This window comes from Fonsecaea pedrosoi, assembly GCF_000835455.1.
Source record: "Fonsecaea pedrosoi CBS 271.37 unplaced genomic scaffold supercont1.6, whole genome shotgun sequence".
Lineage (NCBI taxonomy): Eukaryota > Fungi > Ascomycota > Eurotiomycetes > Chaetothyriales > Herpotrichiellaceae > Fonsecaea > Fonsecaea pedrosoi.
In genome coordinates, this window is record NW_013550610.1 from 2,294,248 (window position 1) to 2,311,053 (window position 16,806).

A 16,806-nucleotide genomic window follows, 5' to 3' on the forward strand; every position below is an offset into this window, starting at 1 on the left:
AGAAGTTAACGAAGGAATGGGGCTAATATAAATACACACGTCAACATGATGCTCGGATCGGGGAGCGCGTGGCGTGAAGGGCTGTGCTCCCACCAGGATCGAACCCATGGAAGCGACCCTGGAAGTGACCCTGGAAGCAATTCCGACCTGTGGGCAGGGCCTGGAGATAGGATTTTGACGCGGGGGATCCCCGTTGGGTGGTGGAGAAGCAGCCGTCATTGGCGAGGCTGGCATTTCTCCTGAAGCCTCATGGGCCTTTTGCGGAGAGTTCAAGATGCAGTGTGGTGGACATTTGGCGGGGGGCTTTAGCCGGGGGAGGCTGTACCATCACCGGCAAGTGGTCTCGGCAGTTCCATTTAGAGCTTTCATTGGGCACTAAAACGCAGTCCTGCTGCACTAACCCCGGGAAGAAGGTGAAACGATCACGGGAATGAGTTTGTCACCTTTGCCGCCACCCTTGTCCGCCTTGGGCAACACACAACTGCGGAACCCTTGGTCTACCAATATGCGTCTGCTTACATAAATCGAATTGTATCAATAATGCGCCAGCAAGGTATCGGCTTGATATTGCAAACTCATCTACCGCTTGAGCAGTCTCACCTCGTCGGATGAAACACCGCTGCAGGCCACGTTGGCATCGATAACGCGGCCCCTGACGTAGGGTTCTCGGCACCATATTGGTAATAGCAGTTGTCAAACTCCAAAACGCGGAAATAGTCGTGCTCAATGGAGAGCCAAGAACTGACTCATCGGGTATACTGCTATTTCCGCATAGAAAACTGAAGGCATGCTCGTTGCGGCGTAAGGGTGGTCAACGCCAAGAGCCTGGAGGTCCTCAGAGATTGGGCATGATGCAGCGATCGAGTGCAGTGTTGACAATTCGACCACGCGGCCGATGAGACCTGGCGCTGGGGGACGGTCCGACTCGTCCTAGACTCATACTCGTCACTCACGGGAACAGCACAAGACAGACACAGCCACTATGGTTACAAGACGATAGACTGCGGTGTACCCATAGGTGGTATCACCTCAAGCTGCCTGGATCTCTTCTTCTGATCCATCCTCCCACTGTGTGGTAAGTCGGCTCGAAACCCATCAGGAACATGTGCATCTGCCCTACGGAAGAGTGAGTGCTCAGCTACGGTTAGCAACAGGATCTTGATACCATTGTTACAGTGAGTACAAACGATTCGTCAACAAGGATGCAATCGGCTTATTGTAGGATTCAGCATCTCAATTCTTGGCACTTTTAGTTGTGATTTAGCTATACTAATCAGGCTTGGCGACCTATGAGGTGAGAACCTGAACTATAGCCTATTCTAGTAATGGAATAGTGGCTAAAATGGGTCATCACCTATACCTATATAGGATATAGGAACGGAACAACATGGCCCCGGATATCTCCTTACTCAGATTCGACTCCCAGCGTCAGAGTCGCAAGGAGTCGAATCCTTCCAATGCTGTGCTCGGAGAGAACGGGTATCAGTTTATGCCTTGAAGTCATGTTCTGCCTCTGCGGCCACGGGTATTCCCTTCTCTTGACCGACCGAAGCTGTACGTCCCACGAGATCATTAGGGTGTTCAGCCCCGGTGATTCCAAGTCGCTCGTTGATGCGTTGCATCCGTTCTCGATCGGCCTGGGCGACGCTATCGATGGAGCCGCCGAAGAACACATCGAGCTCCTCGAGGGTCTTGTTCTTGGTTTCTGTCAAGTACTTATCAGCGATGAGTCCTTTATCAGCAGGCAACTAGAACCTCTCTCACCTGGGCAAAGAAACCAGACAAAGATACCGCCTGCGCCAGAGAAGAAGGCAAAAAAGATGTAAGTGCCAAACTTCATCGAGTTGATCATGTCGCGGGTCGTCAGGCCGATGATGAAGTTGAACATCCAGTTCGTCGACGCCACGATCGAGACACCTCGCGACCGCATGCTGTTGGGGAACAGCTCTTGAGTGAGCACCCACGCGACCGGACCCCATGAATAGGCAAAGTTGACGGCAAAAAGCCAGATGAAGGCAATGGAGACCCATCCGGGGGTTTTGGCCAGGCCTTGTTTCAGAGCCCACTTGTCCTCATACACGCCATCCACCGATGCCACGATGATGTGGCAGATGCACATCCCAATCGCCCCAACGATCAAGAATGTCTTCCGGCCAAAGTTGTCGAGGAAAAACACGGATGGCAGCGTGAAGATAATTTGCAGGATCCCGGTTACACCAGTGGCCAGCAGGTTGGTGGTGACTGAGCTGAAACCGAAGCTTGCGAAGATCTGTGGTGCATAGTACCTGGCACAAATTAGACAGACGCTCAAGGACTCTATGGAATCTACTCACAAGACGGCATTGATACCTGTGAACTGTTGGAATCTGACGCTAAGAGTTAGCATGGGTGCGAAAACCTGAGCGAGAGGAGGGACGTACATCATAATCCAACATCCAATGCTCAACCGCTTGAACATATTTGGTGCGAATAGTGCTTTCCACGGAGCTAGTACGCCACCGCTTCCCTTCAGTTCCGCCTCGGTCTCTTCATCGAACAGAACGGTCGCCTTGATCTCGAGGAATTCGGCCACTAGGAGAGGGTCGGAGGGATCAAGCCTTCTCAACCGGGACAGGGCGGCCACGCAGTCATCTTCGCGATGCTTCATCATCAGCCAGCGTGGGGAAAACGGCAGGAAGAACATTCCAAAGAAGAGGATCCAGGCCGGGATCAGCTGAAGAGCCAACGGTACCCGCCACGAAACCGTCTTCTCTCCCAGACAAGTGTGGCCATGAGCAACGTAAGGTAGGAATGTGTTGGAGGACGAATAGGGGTTTGCAACTCCTTCAGGGTCACAGTGAGTCCCGCCGACAAAGTGCATGCCATAGTCGAGCCAGAAACTGATGCATGTTCCGATGGTGATAGATAGTTGTTGGAGTGAAACAAGGGATCCTCTCAATTCAGGAGGTGCTATCTCAGCTTGATAGAGTGGAATCAGCATCGAGAAAGATCCTATACCCAGACCGCCTATGACTCTCCCGGCGAAGAGCATGGCTGGATTCTGTGCGCCAACCTGGAATCCCGTGCCGAGAGTGAAGATGATGACGGCGACCATCATGCTGTACTTTCGAGAGATCCGGTCAGACAGGTAGCCACTGACCAACGCTCCAGCCCACGCGCCGAGTTCCAAGGCAGAGACGAGCCAGCCTTGGATGGTCGAGCCGGTCAAGGAAGGGAAGTGGGCCTGGAAATTCTCCATGACCAGAATTGGGCCCATGACACCTTGATCGTACCCGTACATCATGCAGCCGAGCGAAGCAAAGGCACAGGTCATGAAGACATAGGGATTCTTGAGCATGCCCACGATTCCATGAGGTTTGTTCGCATTGTTGCGGCCGACGATGGACTGGCTGACTTTGGCTTCATTTGCTCTGGCGCCGGCGAAGCTGCCGAAGCGAGGCATCGTTAGAGAGGAGCTTTTCAGGATTTGGACGATGAGCTTTGCGAAGAGCTTGAGAGCTGTCCAGCTGCGGATTGCTGGTCAAGAAAAGGGAACAGAAAGACGAAGCGCCGTGCTCGGACCGCTGCAATGGTCTTGAACTCCCCTGGGGTAGGAAGCAAGCTTTATCGATCTTCAAAGGACGAACAACCGAAGTAATGCAATGGCAAGGAAGGACTCCATGCAACCGCAACTCAACAGGCGCCCCCAGACCCCACAGATTCGGACCAGCTTTCCTCCTGATCATACCCTGAATCGCAACCACACCGAACTAGGAGGAATCTGGGGACTCCGAGACGCCTTTTGTGGTGCGGCTCTTTGCCATTCGCATCGAGAGAAGCATGCCAATTTGCCCATGTGCCCGGGAATCCGCGAGCTCAATACCCTCCTGGGTCAGGAAATGGGTTGCTGTCTGGGGCTTGAAAGCGACAGAATAAGTCATGATTGGCGAGTACATGACTCTTTCGACAGCAAGAAGCCGTGCAGAGTAGCATCCACGCGACAACGCGCGGCCCTGAACCTAGCCTTGTCGAAATCCTGCATCGAAACCCGGCTATACGGCAAACTTGGATGTGAGGATCGCGGTTTACGGTGGCCAATCACTCCAGGAAATCAGCTCTGAACAGCGAATAACTTGTGCGGGCCGTTTGATCGAGAAGTCCATGGCACCTCCCTCCATGAAGTAAAGCTGGAAAGTGTCAGTCAGTGTCTTTGACCTGGTTCGAATGGATGTCTGGAGCTGGCGTGGAGACTGTCTGTAACCTTGTGCATCATGGGGAGGGGGTAGCCACCTACTTCGCCAACAGCAGATCGAAAGCATTAACTATGCAATTATGCATACATATGCACAAGTCTCCTGAAGACCCCGACACAGCCAGCTCTGCCACATGTCGTAATCCAACATTGAGGTTCTGTTTAGGTTGCTACCAAGCCAAGATAGCACCAGGAGTGCGATATCATCATTTCCCCCGCATACCCAGAGCCATGGGTTCTCCAGGCAGTGAATACGAGGCCAAGAAGTCTTGGTTTGAGGAGATGCACACAGACGAGATCTCGGAACGTTTCCTGACAAACGGCATGTTCGGAATTGCGGCACAGGGGTGGAGATTAGCAGGCGGCAGCACATTCAAGGGCAAGGATAATCTGGCAATAACCAAATAAGGCACATCCCCCCCGCCAGACCGGTGCTACCTTGGAGATCTATCCTTTCCTCTTTGAATATCCGGGGCCATCTACTGGCTTGCAAATGAAGTAGAAACGAAGCAGCACACAACATCTAGGTGGGTATCGTCCCAGCACAGCACGAGGACTAGTCTCTGACTCCCTTCTCCCTGTCTCTAAATGTGGAAACGTAAATGTACCTATGGATTATGTTACGTTGATGAGGTAGTGACTACAAGGTTGTTACTAAGTCTCTTTCCCCCCCTTTTCATCCCTCAGCCAAAATCCACGAAAGGCTTAGGTGGGCTGCTTAGCGCCTTTCTACACTGCAACTTCAACTAACCTCGTACTCGTGTTTGGGAGCAGACGAGGCCTTCTAGGCCTTCTCGGGTGGTCTGCCACCCTATCCGTCAGTTCCCACTCGGTTCGGGGCCGAGGCAAACCTGCATGGGAGCTGACCGGGATAATTGACTTTTGTCCCCGTCCGAATCGTTCCGTTACTCACCTGTCGCAACGTGGGTTTCAGGCCTGGATCTCACCCATGTTTTATCCAGACTATCAGCCTATAGTGCACCCCACGGGGCAATTTCAATCCAGCGATATGGCCGTGCTTGACTTTGACAGGACATTTACAAAGGGTTCGAATCTAGAGTAGGTTTGTGGCTGGCTGGCTGGCTGCCCGGTGCACGCCAACGTCGACCGAACGAGCCCCCCCCCCCCCCCCCCCCCAAAAGGATGGAAGGCTACAAGGAGATAACGTCCGCAATCGAGGGCCGACTCTTCCTCTCGACGCAAAAAGCGCACGAAGCGCAGGAGGGCAACGAGGCGTATTTCCAGACACGCCCCGTGTCCTTACCAACGGCGGATTCTTGGTTGTCGCCGCTTGCCAACCCGATCAATTTCTCGGCCAAGGGCAAGACCGACGACACCAAGACCGTGCGGAAGGGAGTTGGTGGTACCAGGGAGAGCTCTCGACGTCCTCCGTACCTAAAGACATCCAGTCAAAATCTGCCCAAGCATACCGACCAGAGTTTGGAACCCGTCGAGATCACCCGGAACGATGCATTCAGCGTGGCCTTCGATCTTGCCGAGCCGGTATTGTTTTTGGAAGGATTTGACTTCCCACACAATCTAGAGCACACATCCGCGGTGCTGAGAGGGGTGATGCGGTTGAGGGTCGTGCAGGAGACGACACTGGGTAAACTCTCGCTCGACTTTCAGGGAGTCAGCCGGACCATCTGGCCGGAGTCGTGGAGAGTGAGACGATTAAAAAAGGTATTGGACGAAAGCGTCGTCGACCACACGTGGGACTTTCTCGACAAGGAGAGAGATCCCGCAAAGGCGGCACGGGTATTCAGTCCCGGCGTGTACAACTACAACTTCGAACTTCCCCTGGCATCCTCGTTTCCAGAGACCATTGACCTGCCCATGGGCAAGGTGTTCTACTACCTCACGGCCACCGCGGTAGAGTCTGGCCGCCCATCTGTCTCGGCGACATTCAAGCAGCCTGTCACGCTGGTGCGCATCCCGTGTGTATGTTCACTTGAAATGATCGAACCTTACCAAGTCCACGGCCTCCTCCACGGCCTCGGGTACGGCTTCTCCCTCGCGGCCAAATCCTGTCCGGTGGGCGGACAACTACCCATGAAGATGAAGATCTCGACCCAACCAGACCGTTTCTGGCAGCAAATCACCGTAGCCATGGTCGAGGAAGTGCAGTATCAGACGCGCACGGGGATGGCGCACCGAGAACAGTCCCGGTCCAAGGCAGTCCTGTACACGAAGCGGGTCAAGCGGGATCCTCTGCACCAGCGCGCATTCCGCCGCATCAGCGCCGTGGGTGAGAATATGGCGGTTTCTCACGCCAACGGCACGGTCATTGAGAAAGACACCCCGCGGCGAAGTCGATCCATGTCGGTCCACGAAGACAGCGAGGGCAGTTTCCTCTATGAGACGGCCATGCTGCAAATGCCGTCCTGCTCGCGCATCCACGCGGACACGGCGTACAGGTGTCTCTACGTCCGTCATTCTCTGCTGGTAAGCAGATACCCCCTTCCACTTCTTTATTCCTCGAGTATCGACTAATGCCCCCTCCACAGATCACCATCTCGGCCTTTGTAGAGGTGAGCGAGAGCAGTCGCAAACACTTTGAGATCCGGGTCCGAATGCCCATCCAGATCCTAACCTGCAGGTGGCTCGACGGGAGCGCCACGCTGCCCAAGTACTCGGAAGATCCCGAGGAGCTCTCGCTCGAAGGGTCGCCGAGTCTGTGTCGCTGTATCAGCGGGTCGCCGGGGCCGGGCGTGGGGAGAAGGAGTAACCTCGACGAGAGGACGGCGGCTGATCGAGAGGAGTAGACTATGAATAGAGATACATGGAGTTCTTTTTCGGTGTGGCTGCCAAAATGAGACGGTCTGGGATTTTATGGGTATATGTGTATGTGTGTATGATGTATATAAGATGTACTTTGTATCCGAACAACGATTTTCTGTTGCGCAGGAATATCATAGAGTATTCCAAGCATGGAGGTTCTCAACGTTGATGGCCGTGGCTGTACCTCGTAGAAAGCCAGGGAAGAAGGACACGAGTGAAATCTATATATAGATCATTTGCTTTCTCGACGCATTCAAGCGTACGTGATTTGCTGATTACTGTTACAGTCATGTGACTTCGACGGTAGTGTACACGTGACTGTAGCAAGATAAGAGTCATGTGACTGTAACATGAATTGATTTCCCCTCTTCCCCGTCGTCCTCTACGTCCTCCAGGCCCTCTATTTCTACGTACTGTACTTGGTAGTTGTTGAGTCCTGCGCCTGGGAGGGGCAAGAGAGGCAAGTAACGAGAGGTAAATGGGGACTTTCTACCCTAGCAGGGTAACTTATGCGCCAAACCTCAAAGAAATACGACGACGACGACGATACTTATGACGGAGAGAGATGATTCGAACCCTATAAGATTAAAATAAACTATCCAACTTTCTCCGAAACACACCCTCTCTCTGTCTTCTCTCCCCCTCTCTGTCTGTGAGTGTGATGTGTGTGAACCTAATAATCGTAAAACACCAGCGTCCTGACCTCGATGCTCTCCCTCGGCGGCGCATTCTCGTACTCCGGGTCGACAAACGCCGTGTGCGGGATCCGCCGCGCCCGCCCGTCGTCCAGCGAGTCGTAGCACTTGATCAGCAGCGGCTCGTTGGGCTGTTGGGCGTACTTGAAGAACCACTGGTGCTTGGGGTTCGGGCGGACCGCGTATGTCTCGCCCTCGCGGTCCGGGTAGATGAGTTTCGCGGGGATGAGGTCGGACTCGGGCACGGAGTGGGCGGCGGCCAGGGTGAGCGGGTCGCGCAGGATGGGTTTGATGGGGCGCCAGACCTGTTTTTTCACCCAGGGTGATTAGATACCTAGGTAACGAGAAGAGGGGGCGGTGGTGAGTTCGTGTTATGGTACTGACATTGATGATCTGGAACCGCTTCTTGAGCAGCTCCTCCGCCTCGTCGGGGAGATGGTACCGCACCCGGTTCTCCGACGCCGTGTATGACTGGTCGATGTGCACGCGGCGCGCAGGCCCGCGACGCTGGCCGCCAACGTCACGGACGTCCGACGTCGCGCGACGGATCGTGTGGTCGAAGATCAAGACGCGAGAAGCTCCTGTGCTGTTCGAACATGGTCAGTATATATTTACCCTCCCCCCCCTTCTGGCCGATCAAGACAACAACAACAACAACAACAACACACGAAAAAGGAGAAACGGAAGCAACTCACGCATCTTTCAACAACTGCTCGATTTCCGGGTAATATTCCGCCTTGATCTTGTCGTCGTCGACAAAGTCCTTCTCCGCGCTCTCATGCTTCAAGTACTGAAACCCGTGGCTGTCGAGGGTGTATTTGTCCTCGTCGCCGGCGATATCGTGGATGACGACGTTCTGGGTGACGTGGGGGCGTAGATACGAATCGGGTTTTCTGTTACACCCCCCCAAGGGATTTAGAATCAAGGATCTTTTTTTTTTTCTATTTCTGGTCCACTACTATGATGGGAGGATTACATACCCGACGTATGAAGGAGCGGGGAGAGATCCGTCACCAGGGTCCTTGTAGTAGTACACCTCGGCGGCGACATCGCGTTTGGCGGGCTTGTTGGTCTGGACGAGAGGCTCGACGACTTGCCCCAGAGTATTGCCAGGGGCGTGTTGGACTGCTGCTGTGGCCATATTCGATACTCTTTGGTTACTGGAAAATGTCACACTGGGCAATTCGAGCTTAGGTGTCCAAGTATACTAGATACCAAACAAAGAACGTCGAGAGGCAGGACTATCAATGATATAACCGATATCTATCTATCCCAGGGCCACTGACATCTGTCTCGGCATTGACCATCCGCATCCCAGGCCAACGCCCGTCAATTTGTCATCTGTGTCGCTCCTCAAGCACGCAATACATGCAAAAAGCACGCCAGTCGTCAATGTTCTCCAATGCCGTCTTTTTGAATTATAATAGTTCTATTGATTCACATGAGGTGATGTTGGCCATTTTTGAATGGATACTGAATACTTGCTAGCGTAGAGCCGGTAGAGCCACCAAACTTGGCCTTGTTTGGTAACTAGTTATACGTGGGCTATATGGGGGGTAAGGAAGTGTCCACAGTGATCGAACAGCCCAGCCATACCTCGTACAACGGCAGAAACGCGTATGGCGATACTGTCACAGGCGTTTGGGACCTGGTCAATGGCTTTGCACTGAATGGTGTAATCAGACATTATCTTCTTTCGTACCTAGGTGCCCGCTGAGGAAAAGAGCGTATTACATATATGTGTATTTGTAATGATGTAGGTATCCCTTGGGTCCCTAGCTTGTCTAGCTGTCTGGTTGGTTCATTGGTTGGTTGATTGGGTATTGCGAGCTTCTGTACCGAGCACAGCTTCGCTACATACCTCGCACTTCATCCGTCTCCCTGCAGAGGGTGACCGTACTCACTTCGACAGCAGCAAGCACGTAGGTGTCCCAAATTACCATTTGAGCTGCGTCATTCGTGTCTTTCCTCGATCCATTCTCCAACGTGGTACTGCGTAGACTATATCAGTTAAAATTTCTCGTTGAACGGCCGCAAGTCAATCTCCTGCGTCCAGGCAGATTTGTGCTGCGTGTGCAGACTCCAGTAGCTCTCGGCGATCTTGTACACAGATTAGCATCCAATTTTGACAGCACACGTCGAGACGACTTACAGCGTAGGGACTCAATTTGCCGTCCGGTGCAGCATCGTTGCGATCAGCATGCTCTGCGTCCGGGACATCAATGCCGCCGTCAATGATGGCGTGTGCGACGTGAACTCCTTCGGGACCAAACTCCCTGGCGAGGGACTGTGTCAAGATGCGCGCCCCAGATTTCCCGGCCGCGATGACAGACCACAGCTTGGAGCCTCTAATAGATGCGGTCGCTCCGGTGACGATCAGGGTCGGCGGCAATGGGGAACGATCCACAGCCTGGAGAAGCAGCGGCACTACGCCCTGAGCAAAGTTGAAGAGACCACCGCTAGAGCGCGCACCGGGCCCGTTAGATACAGTCCTAGCTTGACATCATGGGGAGACACATAATTACATGTTACCAGTGAGACTCGTGTCCAGATCCGCCCGCGTCAGCTCGAGGAACGGTTTACGGCTTTGTCGCAGGTTGGGGCGGACATTATAAATCGCGGCGACAAGGTGCAAATCCGCAAAGTCCTTCTTGATGGTTTCGAGTGCCGAAGCAAAGGAAGCCGGGTCCGTCACGTCGGCGGAGATGCCGATTGCTTTTCCGCCATTCTTGTTGATCTGCGCAACGACATCCTTGTAGCTGTCCGGCTGACGCGACAGCAGGACCACTGGATACGCCTCGGCGAAGCGCAGAGCGACTGACCTCCCAGTTGCTGGGCCAATGCCCGCTACAATAGCATAAAACTTGTCGGATACCATTTTGTAGAAGTGATTTCTTTGCTCTTCTTTCGTGAATTCCTGCTTCTCGAACAGGAGCGAAGGATGCAGTGAAGGACACCAGACAATCAATGCTAATAAACAAGGTGTTTTAGAAGATGAGAAAGTATATGATTTTGCAGTGTCGTCGAATTACTAATGTATCTCGATGGTTTGTTACTGTCCCAAAATTGCGTGACCGGGATTCAGGATTGTGCGGAGGCCGAGGGGCAGCGAGGGGTACAGGGCTGGCCTAGACAGGTGCTCCTTGTCGCGAGAGTTTGTGAGGATTAGTGAACAAGCGCTGTGAATAGCATTGGCGCGACTGTCGTTTTCAAGCGGGAGCCAGGTTCGAAGCGGAGGATTACATGTTTGGAACCCATCAGTGTTGATGGCTGATACTTGGAATGATGAACGGACGTGTACGGATACCAAGAAGTATTGCGGAGTAGAGACAACATGAATGTTGAATAGAAGCACCAATGATATTCCGCCGTGTCACATTTGCAAATAAGGGGTGATATTCGAGGAGGGCATCGCGTGTAGTTCATCACGAACACCATAGTTGCTGTATTACCAGAAGAAACTCGACACTTGCCGGCAACGTTGAAATGTGGAAACAACTGACCTGGTGACATGAGCAAGAGCCCTGTATCCAAGTCTTCGTTCACTGCGATCCCGACATCTGCTGGTATATCAAGGGTCATCTGCGCTGCCTCAGCCTCATTGCCCATCACACTCGGTAGGACGACAGATTCGTCAGCAAACACATTCCATCAGGTCTCGAGTATAATGCGTCGCTATCCCATTTCAATTGCCGAAAAGCGAGACTGCCAAAGAGCACCACCGCTGCCAAAACACAAGATTGAGACTCGACAGGTCAAAAGGTGTCCGAAGTCGCCCAAGCCAGGCCCGCGCTGTAACGATGCTGCACATGATGCAGATCTCGACACGCTCCCATCGGTCAAAGGAGGACGATGCGAGTGGTGTCGAAATTCAGCATTGACACTTGAGATCGCACAAGTCAACTGGGTGCGTTGATCTCGGTCGAGCAAGAGAGCTCTACTGATTTGAGGTTGAGCGAGATCTCTTCGAGGGATAATCCACCTGTACTAGAGAAAGGGGTGGTTTTGACAAAGGTACTTAGTGGCTGGGTGGATTGTCATAGGTGCCGAATTATTTCAAATGACTGGGTGAGTTAAGTTCCACCCTACCCCAAACTCCGCGCTCGTTAAGCTTGTTTAGTACGCGTTCTTATAGTCAAATTGCACGTCACAAACACTGCAGCACGTCATTTGAAACCGGCGTCAACACAAGCTCCCAGTTTGTTTCTCACGTGCCTTTGTCCTCCTTACCCGTCAACAGAGGACATGTCCCTCAGTGGCAGAGCCTCATCATGCGATGCACTTCGGACCTGAGCAAGACACGCCGACACTAGAGATTGCGTACGATGGACGTCGATTTCTTTCCGTCGGCCAGTCAAGCGTCGTGTATGTGATTGACACGGAGAGGGTTCTCAAAACCTACCACGACACCGACAACAACGAGGACATTGTTGAGCGTCGAGCGTATGCCCGTCTCGGCAAAAACACCCGAACATCGCACAATTCCTAGGCTCTACTTCAAGAGGGGATATTGTTCTTGAACGGGGACGTGTTCTCCGAGAAGTGCTTCGTCCGCCAAACGAAGATGTTTCGATCCGGAGAAAGGTCCAGTGGCTGAAGGACTACGCGCACGGACTACAACACTGCCACTCCAAAGGTATTGTGCATGCCGATGTTGGCTGTCACAATGCCATCCTGAACACCCATGGTCGGGTACAGCTGATCGACTTTGCCGGCTGCAGCATTGACGGCGCAGAAGCCAGTTCCTGCTGAACGAGTGGTTCTCATACCGCCGATCCGGCCTCGTATCTATCGCTACCGTTCAAACAGACATCTTCGCCTTTGGATGTATGATTTTTGAAGTGGTGACGGGGCAGGCCTCCCTTCCAAGACGAGCTTGAAACGTCTCCGACTCGAACGCACATCGTCGAAGAGCGGTACATGAACAATCAATTTCCTGATCTCCAGAGCCTTCTCGCTCCGCTACGTCAGGTGACAAGGGCATGCTGGCATGATACGGTTCATTCGATGGAAGATGTAGCGAGAATGCTCGAAGCGATTGACGGACAGGGTTGCTGTGCAAAGTTGAGAGCTTGTATCAGTAGGCGGAAAGCTAGAATCATGTCACCATGTGATTCAAAACCTTGACCCGATAGACACTCTCGAAACCCTGGGCTCTTTTCCTAGTTTAGAATCCGATGACGCTATTGTCCATTGTTTCTGCTACGACTCTTTCCATGGACCATTCACCCTATCAAGGTTTTCCTGGTGGACAGACACCACCTCTAGCTCCATTCGGCCGGACTCATGGCCTACTACTGCTCAATCGATCCTTCACGTCCTTCTCAACCCTCTCGAAGTCATAGTTATGTGCCACTATGACGCTGTCCAGGCCACGCCTTGTGTCTATCAGAGGAGCCAATCAAGGAGGAGCGTGACCAGAAGAGGAAAGTGACTCCGACGACCTCCAAATCCGGACGAGGCTGAATCATCGTGGCAACTCTTTCCCGACTTCCCCTCCTCAGACAACGAGCATCCTAAATCAACTGCAGAACGTCTCGGAACAGAGCGTCTGAGTTTGGTTCTAGTCATACGCCGCGGCTGCTCCCCGCATCTCGCTGATGGCTGAGATAGCCATACAACGGACCCCAGACGTTCTCAGCGCGGGCCGTCACAATATGACAACAGTCGCCAACAAGAAGCGTACCAGAAGTCACACGTTTGGCGGATGTAAAACCTGCCGCAGACGTCACATCAAATGTGACAAGGTGCGGCCTACATGTCTCACCTGTAGCGCTGTTGGCGCGGCTTGCGAAGGATTCTCCCAGGACCTCAAATGGGTTGACAGTCGGAGCCGAACCACTAACAACGAGGGCCGCACGGAGTCGGCAGGCCAGTCAGTGAGACGTCATCTCTATACAGGTATTCTTCTCATGGGTGAGTCTCAGCTGAGCTACTCCTGCTGACGTGGCATCTTCAGAAGCAACTCGAGAGCTGATGAGCAAAGCTTTGCGTTCGGACTTTGCTCATAAGCCTGTCGAGGAGTCCCTCTCAGAACTTGACGGCAGGTGTCGAGATGGAGTACCAGGCTGTGCCGATGGCCTCGTTGTGGGCCCTTTTGGAGTCTTCAGCCTCGATACCCTGCCACCACAGCCTCCGAGAAACTTAACTCGGAGTGAATCAGTTCAGACGATGTCCGGACCACAAGCCACTGACGTTCAGCATCACGAAAATGACTTATCATCTATTGAGTCAGTTGGCAGGTTAAGCGACATACACGACTTCTTAGACTGGCCTGATCTTTTTGACCTGGACTTCACAAATGCCGAGATATTCCCGCAGTCATCCGACAACGGTCTTCAGGATTTGTTTGCCGCTCCTGATCCTGCGGCGCCGCAGATCAACCATGCCGATACTTTCGCGGTTGAAAGAGATGTCGGCTGCGCTGGCGCCGTGTCTCCCTCGAGGAGGTCAGTATGTGGCGAGATAGGCGTGAAGCCTGACGACATTGACCCTGCAGAAGCACAACTACTTCTCACTCACTTCAAAGATCGGGTCATTCCTCAATTGCGGATCATGCCTGTCGAGAAGAAGTCGCCGTGGGAAGTCAACAACCTGAACGCTGCGGTTCTGACCCTGGCAAGACTGACTTACATGGTTTCGCAACCGGTATCTTACGCTGCTCTGGCCAATTTGCAGGCACTACTGGCTCTCTCAGCCAAGCACATGGCAGCTCATACAGATGAATCTTCTGGGGGATACTGGCAAAGTTTTGCAGCCAACATCATCAACAAAGCAAAGGAAAACCTGCAGTGTGCCTTGCGGAACGAGATCAAGGGCACCAATGCCGCCAAATACAAAGACCTACTCATGGCAATCCTAGCCATGGTGACATATGCCGTAAGTATCGCGACGGAGGTAGCACACAATTGCTAATGCCCGCAAAGACTCTGTACGATAATCAAGCAGACGCTCGGGCATATATGATCGACGCTGAACGGCTGCTTCGGCTTCGCGGACTCGCGAAACGGGCCATCTCACGAAAGGCAAGGGAATTGCACCATGTCTATACGTGGACAAGGATAGTGGAAGAGAGTACTTTCGTGTTGCGTAACTACGAATCAACCAGGGCAAAAGGTGCTGTTGGGACTGCCAGGTCCGGCGAAGTACCAGCGATGCAGCCTCACTCGGGGCCCAACCCTCGCTTGGATGACTTCCTCCGACTCGACACATCTATCCCGGACAGCGAGATTGAAGCCGGTGCAGAAAAGGACAATGAGACCGGACAGCATGACATCCACCTTGAAGACAGCCGAGAATTTCCGCCGAGCATGTACACCGAGCTCTATGGGATATCTGAAAAGTGGCTCAGTCTTGTGTCACAAACGACGAGACTAGCAAATTTCGTCGACAGTATGGAGTTCGACAAGGACCGATGCGATATTGTGTTCATGGAAGCGATCGAAAGACGAAAGCGACGACTAGAAAACATGGTCTGTGCGTTTGCCACGAGGGACCTCCCAGATGCCGACGACCAAGCGCTCTCAGCAACGCGGAGACCAGGCTTGGAACTAGCCCGCGAGTCGATGGTGCAGGCGCTGAATTCTGCTCTCGTGATGTTCTTCTACCGAAGAATCAGGAGGGTCAACCCGTTGATCCTGCAAGAACATGTCAGGACCGTCATCCAGGCTTTGAAAACGTACGAAGCTGCGTGCAGAGAGACTGGCACCCGGGGAACCGGGTCCCCCTGGCCTGCTTTTATGGCCGGGTGTGAAGCACTGTACCCTTCGCAGAAGGAGTACCTGAAGGGTTGGTTCGAGAGGGCTTTTGCCGCCACGGGGTTTACGAGGCTCACCGTGGCGAAGGCCTGTATGGAGGAGGTATGGAGGCGTCGCGACCAGCCTGTCGGCGCATTTTGCACGGGAAGCCGCGATCAAACCCGAACGTGGGAACGAATTTCCAAGGAACAGAACTTGCACTTGTTACTGTCATGAAACCATTACCACCGATTGGCCGTTGTCTTACGATGAAACCCGGCAAGCCTTTTTTAAGAGGTGGCTCATGAATTCACCACCTTCAGCCCGGCAGTTTGCAAGATCCTGGCCAACTCTGCTCGCGGCTCACCGGTGAGCAGTTTGAAGGGCTTCCTCAGTCCTCCGGTTGGATAGCCGAGCAATTCCATGGCTGTCTTGACGGCCGAGGGGTAGTTGTACTCCTCGAGAAACTTGCAGACCGGGTAGATCTTGGACCACACCTCTCGACCCGCCCGCAAATCACTCCTCACAGCCAGCGTATCCCACAACTGGGCCGACAGCTCAGGGATGATATTCGACGCACCCCACACTGCGCCCTTGCAGCCCGCGGCGAGGCTGTAGAAGGTCAAAGTATCCCACCCGTTGAAGGCGGTGATGTGGTCGCTGAGCGAAAAGACCAACTCGGTGAAAGCGGGAGCGTTGCCCGACGTGTCCTTCAGGTATCTCACGCCGACTTTCGACAGCCCGGCAATCTGCGTCGGTGTCAGGCTAAGGCCGGACGCCGAGGGGATGTTGTAGTAGACAATGTCCAGGTTTGCGGCCTCGTGGATCTCGGCCATGAGTTCTTGGAGCTGCTCGTAGTTGACCGGGTCGTAGTATGGCGGCACGACCATCACAGCCGCTGCTCCGGCCTCTTTGGCGTGACTCGCCAGGTCAACACAGTCCCTGGTCGTCGTGGCGCCGATGCCCGCCACCACGGGTACCCTTCCAGCGGCGTATTCAATACAGAGCTCGAGATTCTGTTTTCTTTCGTCCATGCTCAGTGCTGTGAACTCGCCGGTGGTGCCGCCGGGGACGAGGCCATGGCATCCCGCGCCCACGATGTGATCAATGTGGGCCTTGAGACGGGATTTGTCAATGGCGGAGCCGTCGTCTGTAAAGGGAGTGATCAATGCCACGAGAATGCCTGACAGCGAGGGGTTTGCGGAGCCCATATTGAGGGTAGCTCTGGGGTGATATGAGTATACTCAGTTTGCTGGATCAATGGTTTTGGAAGAGGACTGCTGAGCAAACAACTGGACAAAAGAGATCCTCCGGATATTTGTATCTCAGAACAGATCAAAAGGGAACGTCTCTAGGGTTTCTA

At 53.4% G+C, this 16,806-nt stretch overlaps 7 protein-coding genes across 7 annotated transcripts; 3 read left to right on the top strand and 4 right to left on the bottom strand.

Annotated features, from left to right (window-relative positions):
• Positions 1-1,487: 1,487 nt before the first annotated feature.
• Positions 1,488-3,442, bottom strand: Z517_09668 (uncharacterized protein; the record flags this gene model as incomplete). Its single annotated transcript, XM_013425576.1, has 4 exons — positions 1,488-1,705; positions 1,765-2,285; positions 2,334-2,366; positions 2,421-3,442. 4 exons carry the CDS (start codon positions 3,440-3,442, stop codon positions 1,488-1,490), a joined length of 1,794 nt encoding a protein of 597 aa, XP_013281030.1.
• A 1,932-nt stretch (positions 3,443-5,374) lies between these two features.
• On the top strand, positions 5,375-6,996 carry Z517_09669 (uncharacterized protein; the record flags this gene model as incomplete). Its single annotated transcript, XM_013425577.1, has 2 exons — positions 5,375-6,676; positions 6,739-6,996. The coding sequence occupies 2 exons, from the start codon at positions 5,375-5,377 to the stop codon at positions 6,994-6,996; spliced, it is 1,560 nt and encodes a 519-aa protein (XP_013281031.1).
• A 689-nt stretch (positions 6,997-7,685) lies between these two features.
• Positions 7,686-8,848, bottom strand: Z517_09670 (uncharacterized protein; the record flags this gene model as incomplete). The annotated part of the gene is made up of 4 exons (XM_013425578.1): positions 7,686-8,012; positions 8,092-8,293; positions 8,403-8,600; positions 8,688-8,848. 4 exons carry the CDS (start codon positions 8,846-8,848, stop codon positions 7,686-7,688), a joined length of 888 nt encoding a protein of 295 aa, XP_013281032.1.
• An 869-nt stretch (positions 8,849-9,717) lies between these two features.
• On the bottom strand, positions 9,718-10,585 carry Z517_09671 (uncharacterized protein; the record flags this gene model as incomplete). Its single annotated transcript, XM_013425579.1, has 3 exons — positions 9,718-9,807; positions 9,860-10,166; positions 10,233-10,585. 3 exons carry the CDS (start codon positions 10,583-10,585, stop codon positions 9,718-9,720), a joined length of 750 nt encoding a protein of 249 aa, XP_013281033.1.
• Positions 10,586-11,983: 1,398 nt separating this feature from the next.
• On the top strand, positions 11,984-12,196 carry Z517_09672 (uncharacterized protein; the record flags this gene model as incomplete). Its single annotated transcript, XM_013425580.1, has 1 exon — positions 11,984-12,196. The coding sequence occupies one exon, from the start codon at positions 11,984-11,986 to the stop codon at positions 12,194-12,196; it is 213 nt and encodes a 70-aa protein (XP_013281034.1).
• Positions 12,197-13,364: 1,168 nt separating this feature from the next.
• On the top strand, positions 13,365-15,680 carry Z517_09673 (uncharacterized protein; the record flags this gene model as incomplete). Its single annotated transcript, XM_013425581.1, has 3 exons — positions 13,365-13,608; positions 13,667-14,586; positions 14,634-15,680. The coding sequence occupies 3 exons, from the start codon at positions 13,365-13,367 to the stop codon at positions 15,678-15,680; spliced, it is 2,211 nt and encodes a 736-aa protein (XP_013281035.1).
• Positions 15,681-15,745: 65 nt separating this feature from the next.
• Positions 15,746-16,654, bottom strand: Z517_09674 (dihydrodipicolinate synthase; the record flags this gene model as incomplete). The annotated part of the gene is made up of 1 exon (XM_013425582.1): positions 15,746-16,654. The coding sequence occupies one exon, from the start codon at positions 16,652-16,654 to the stop codon at positions 15,746-15,748; it is 909 nt and encodes a 302-aa protein (XP_013281036.1).
• Positions 16,655-16,806: the final 152 nt, after the last annotated feature.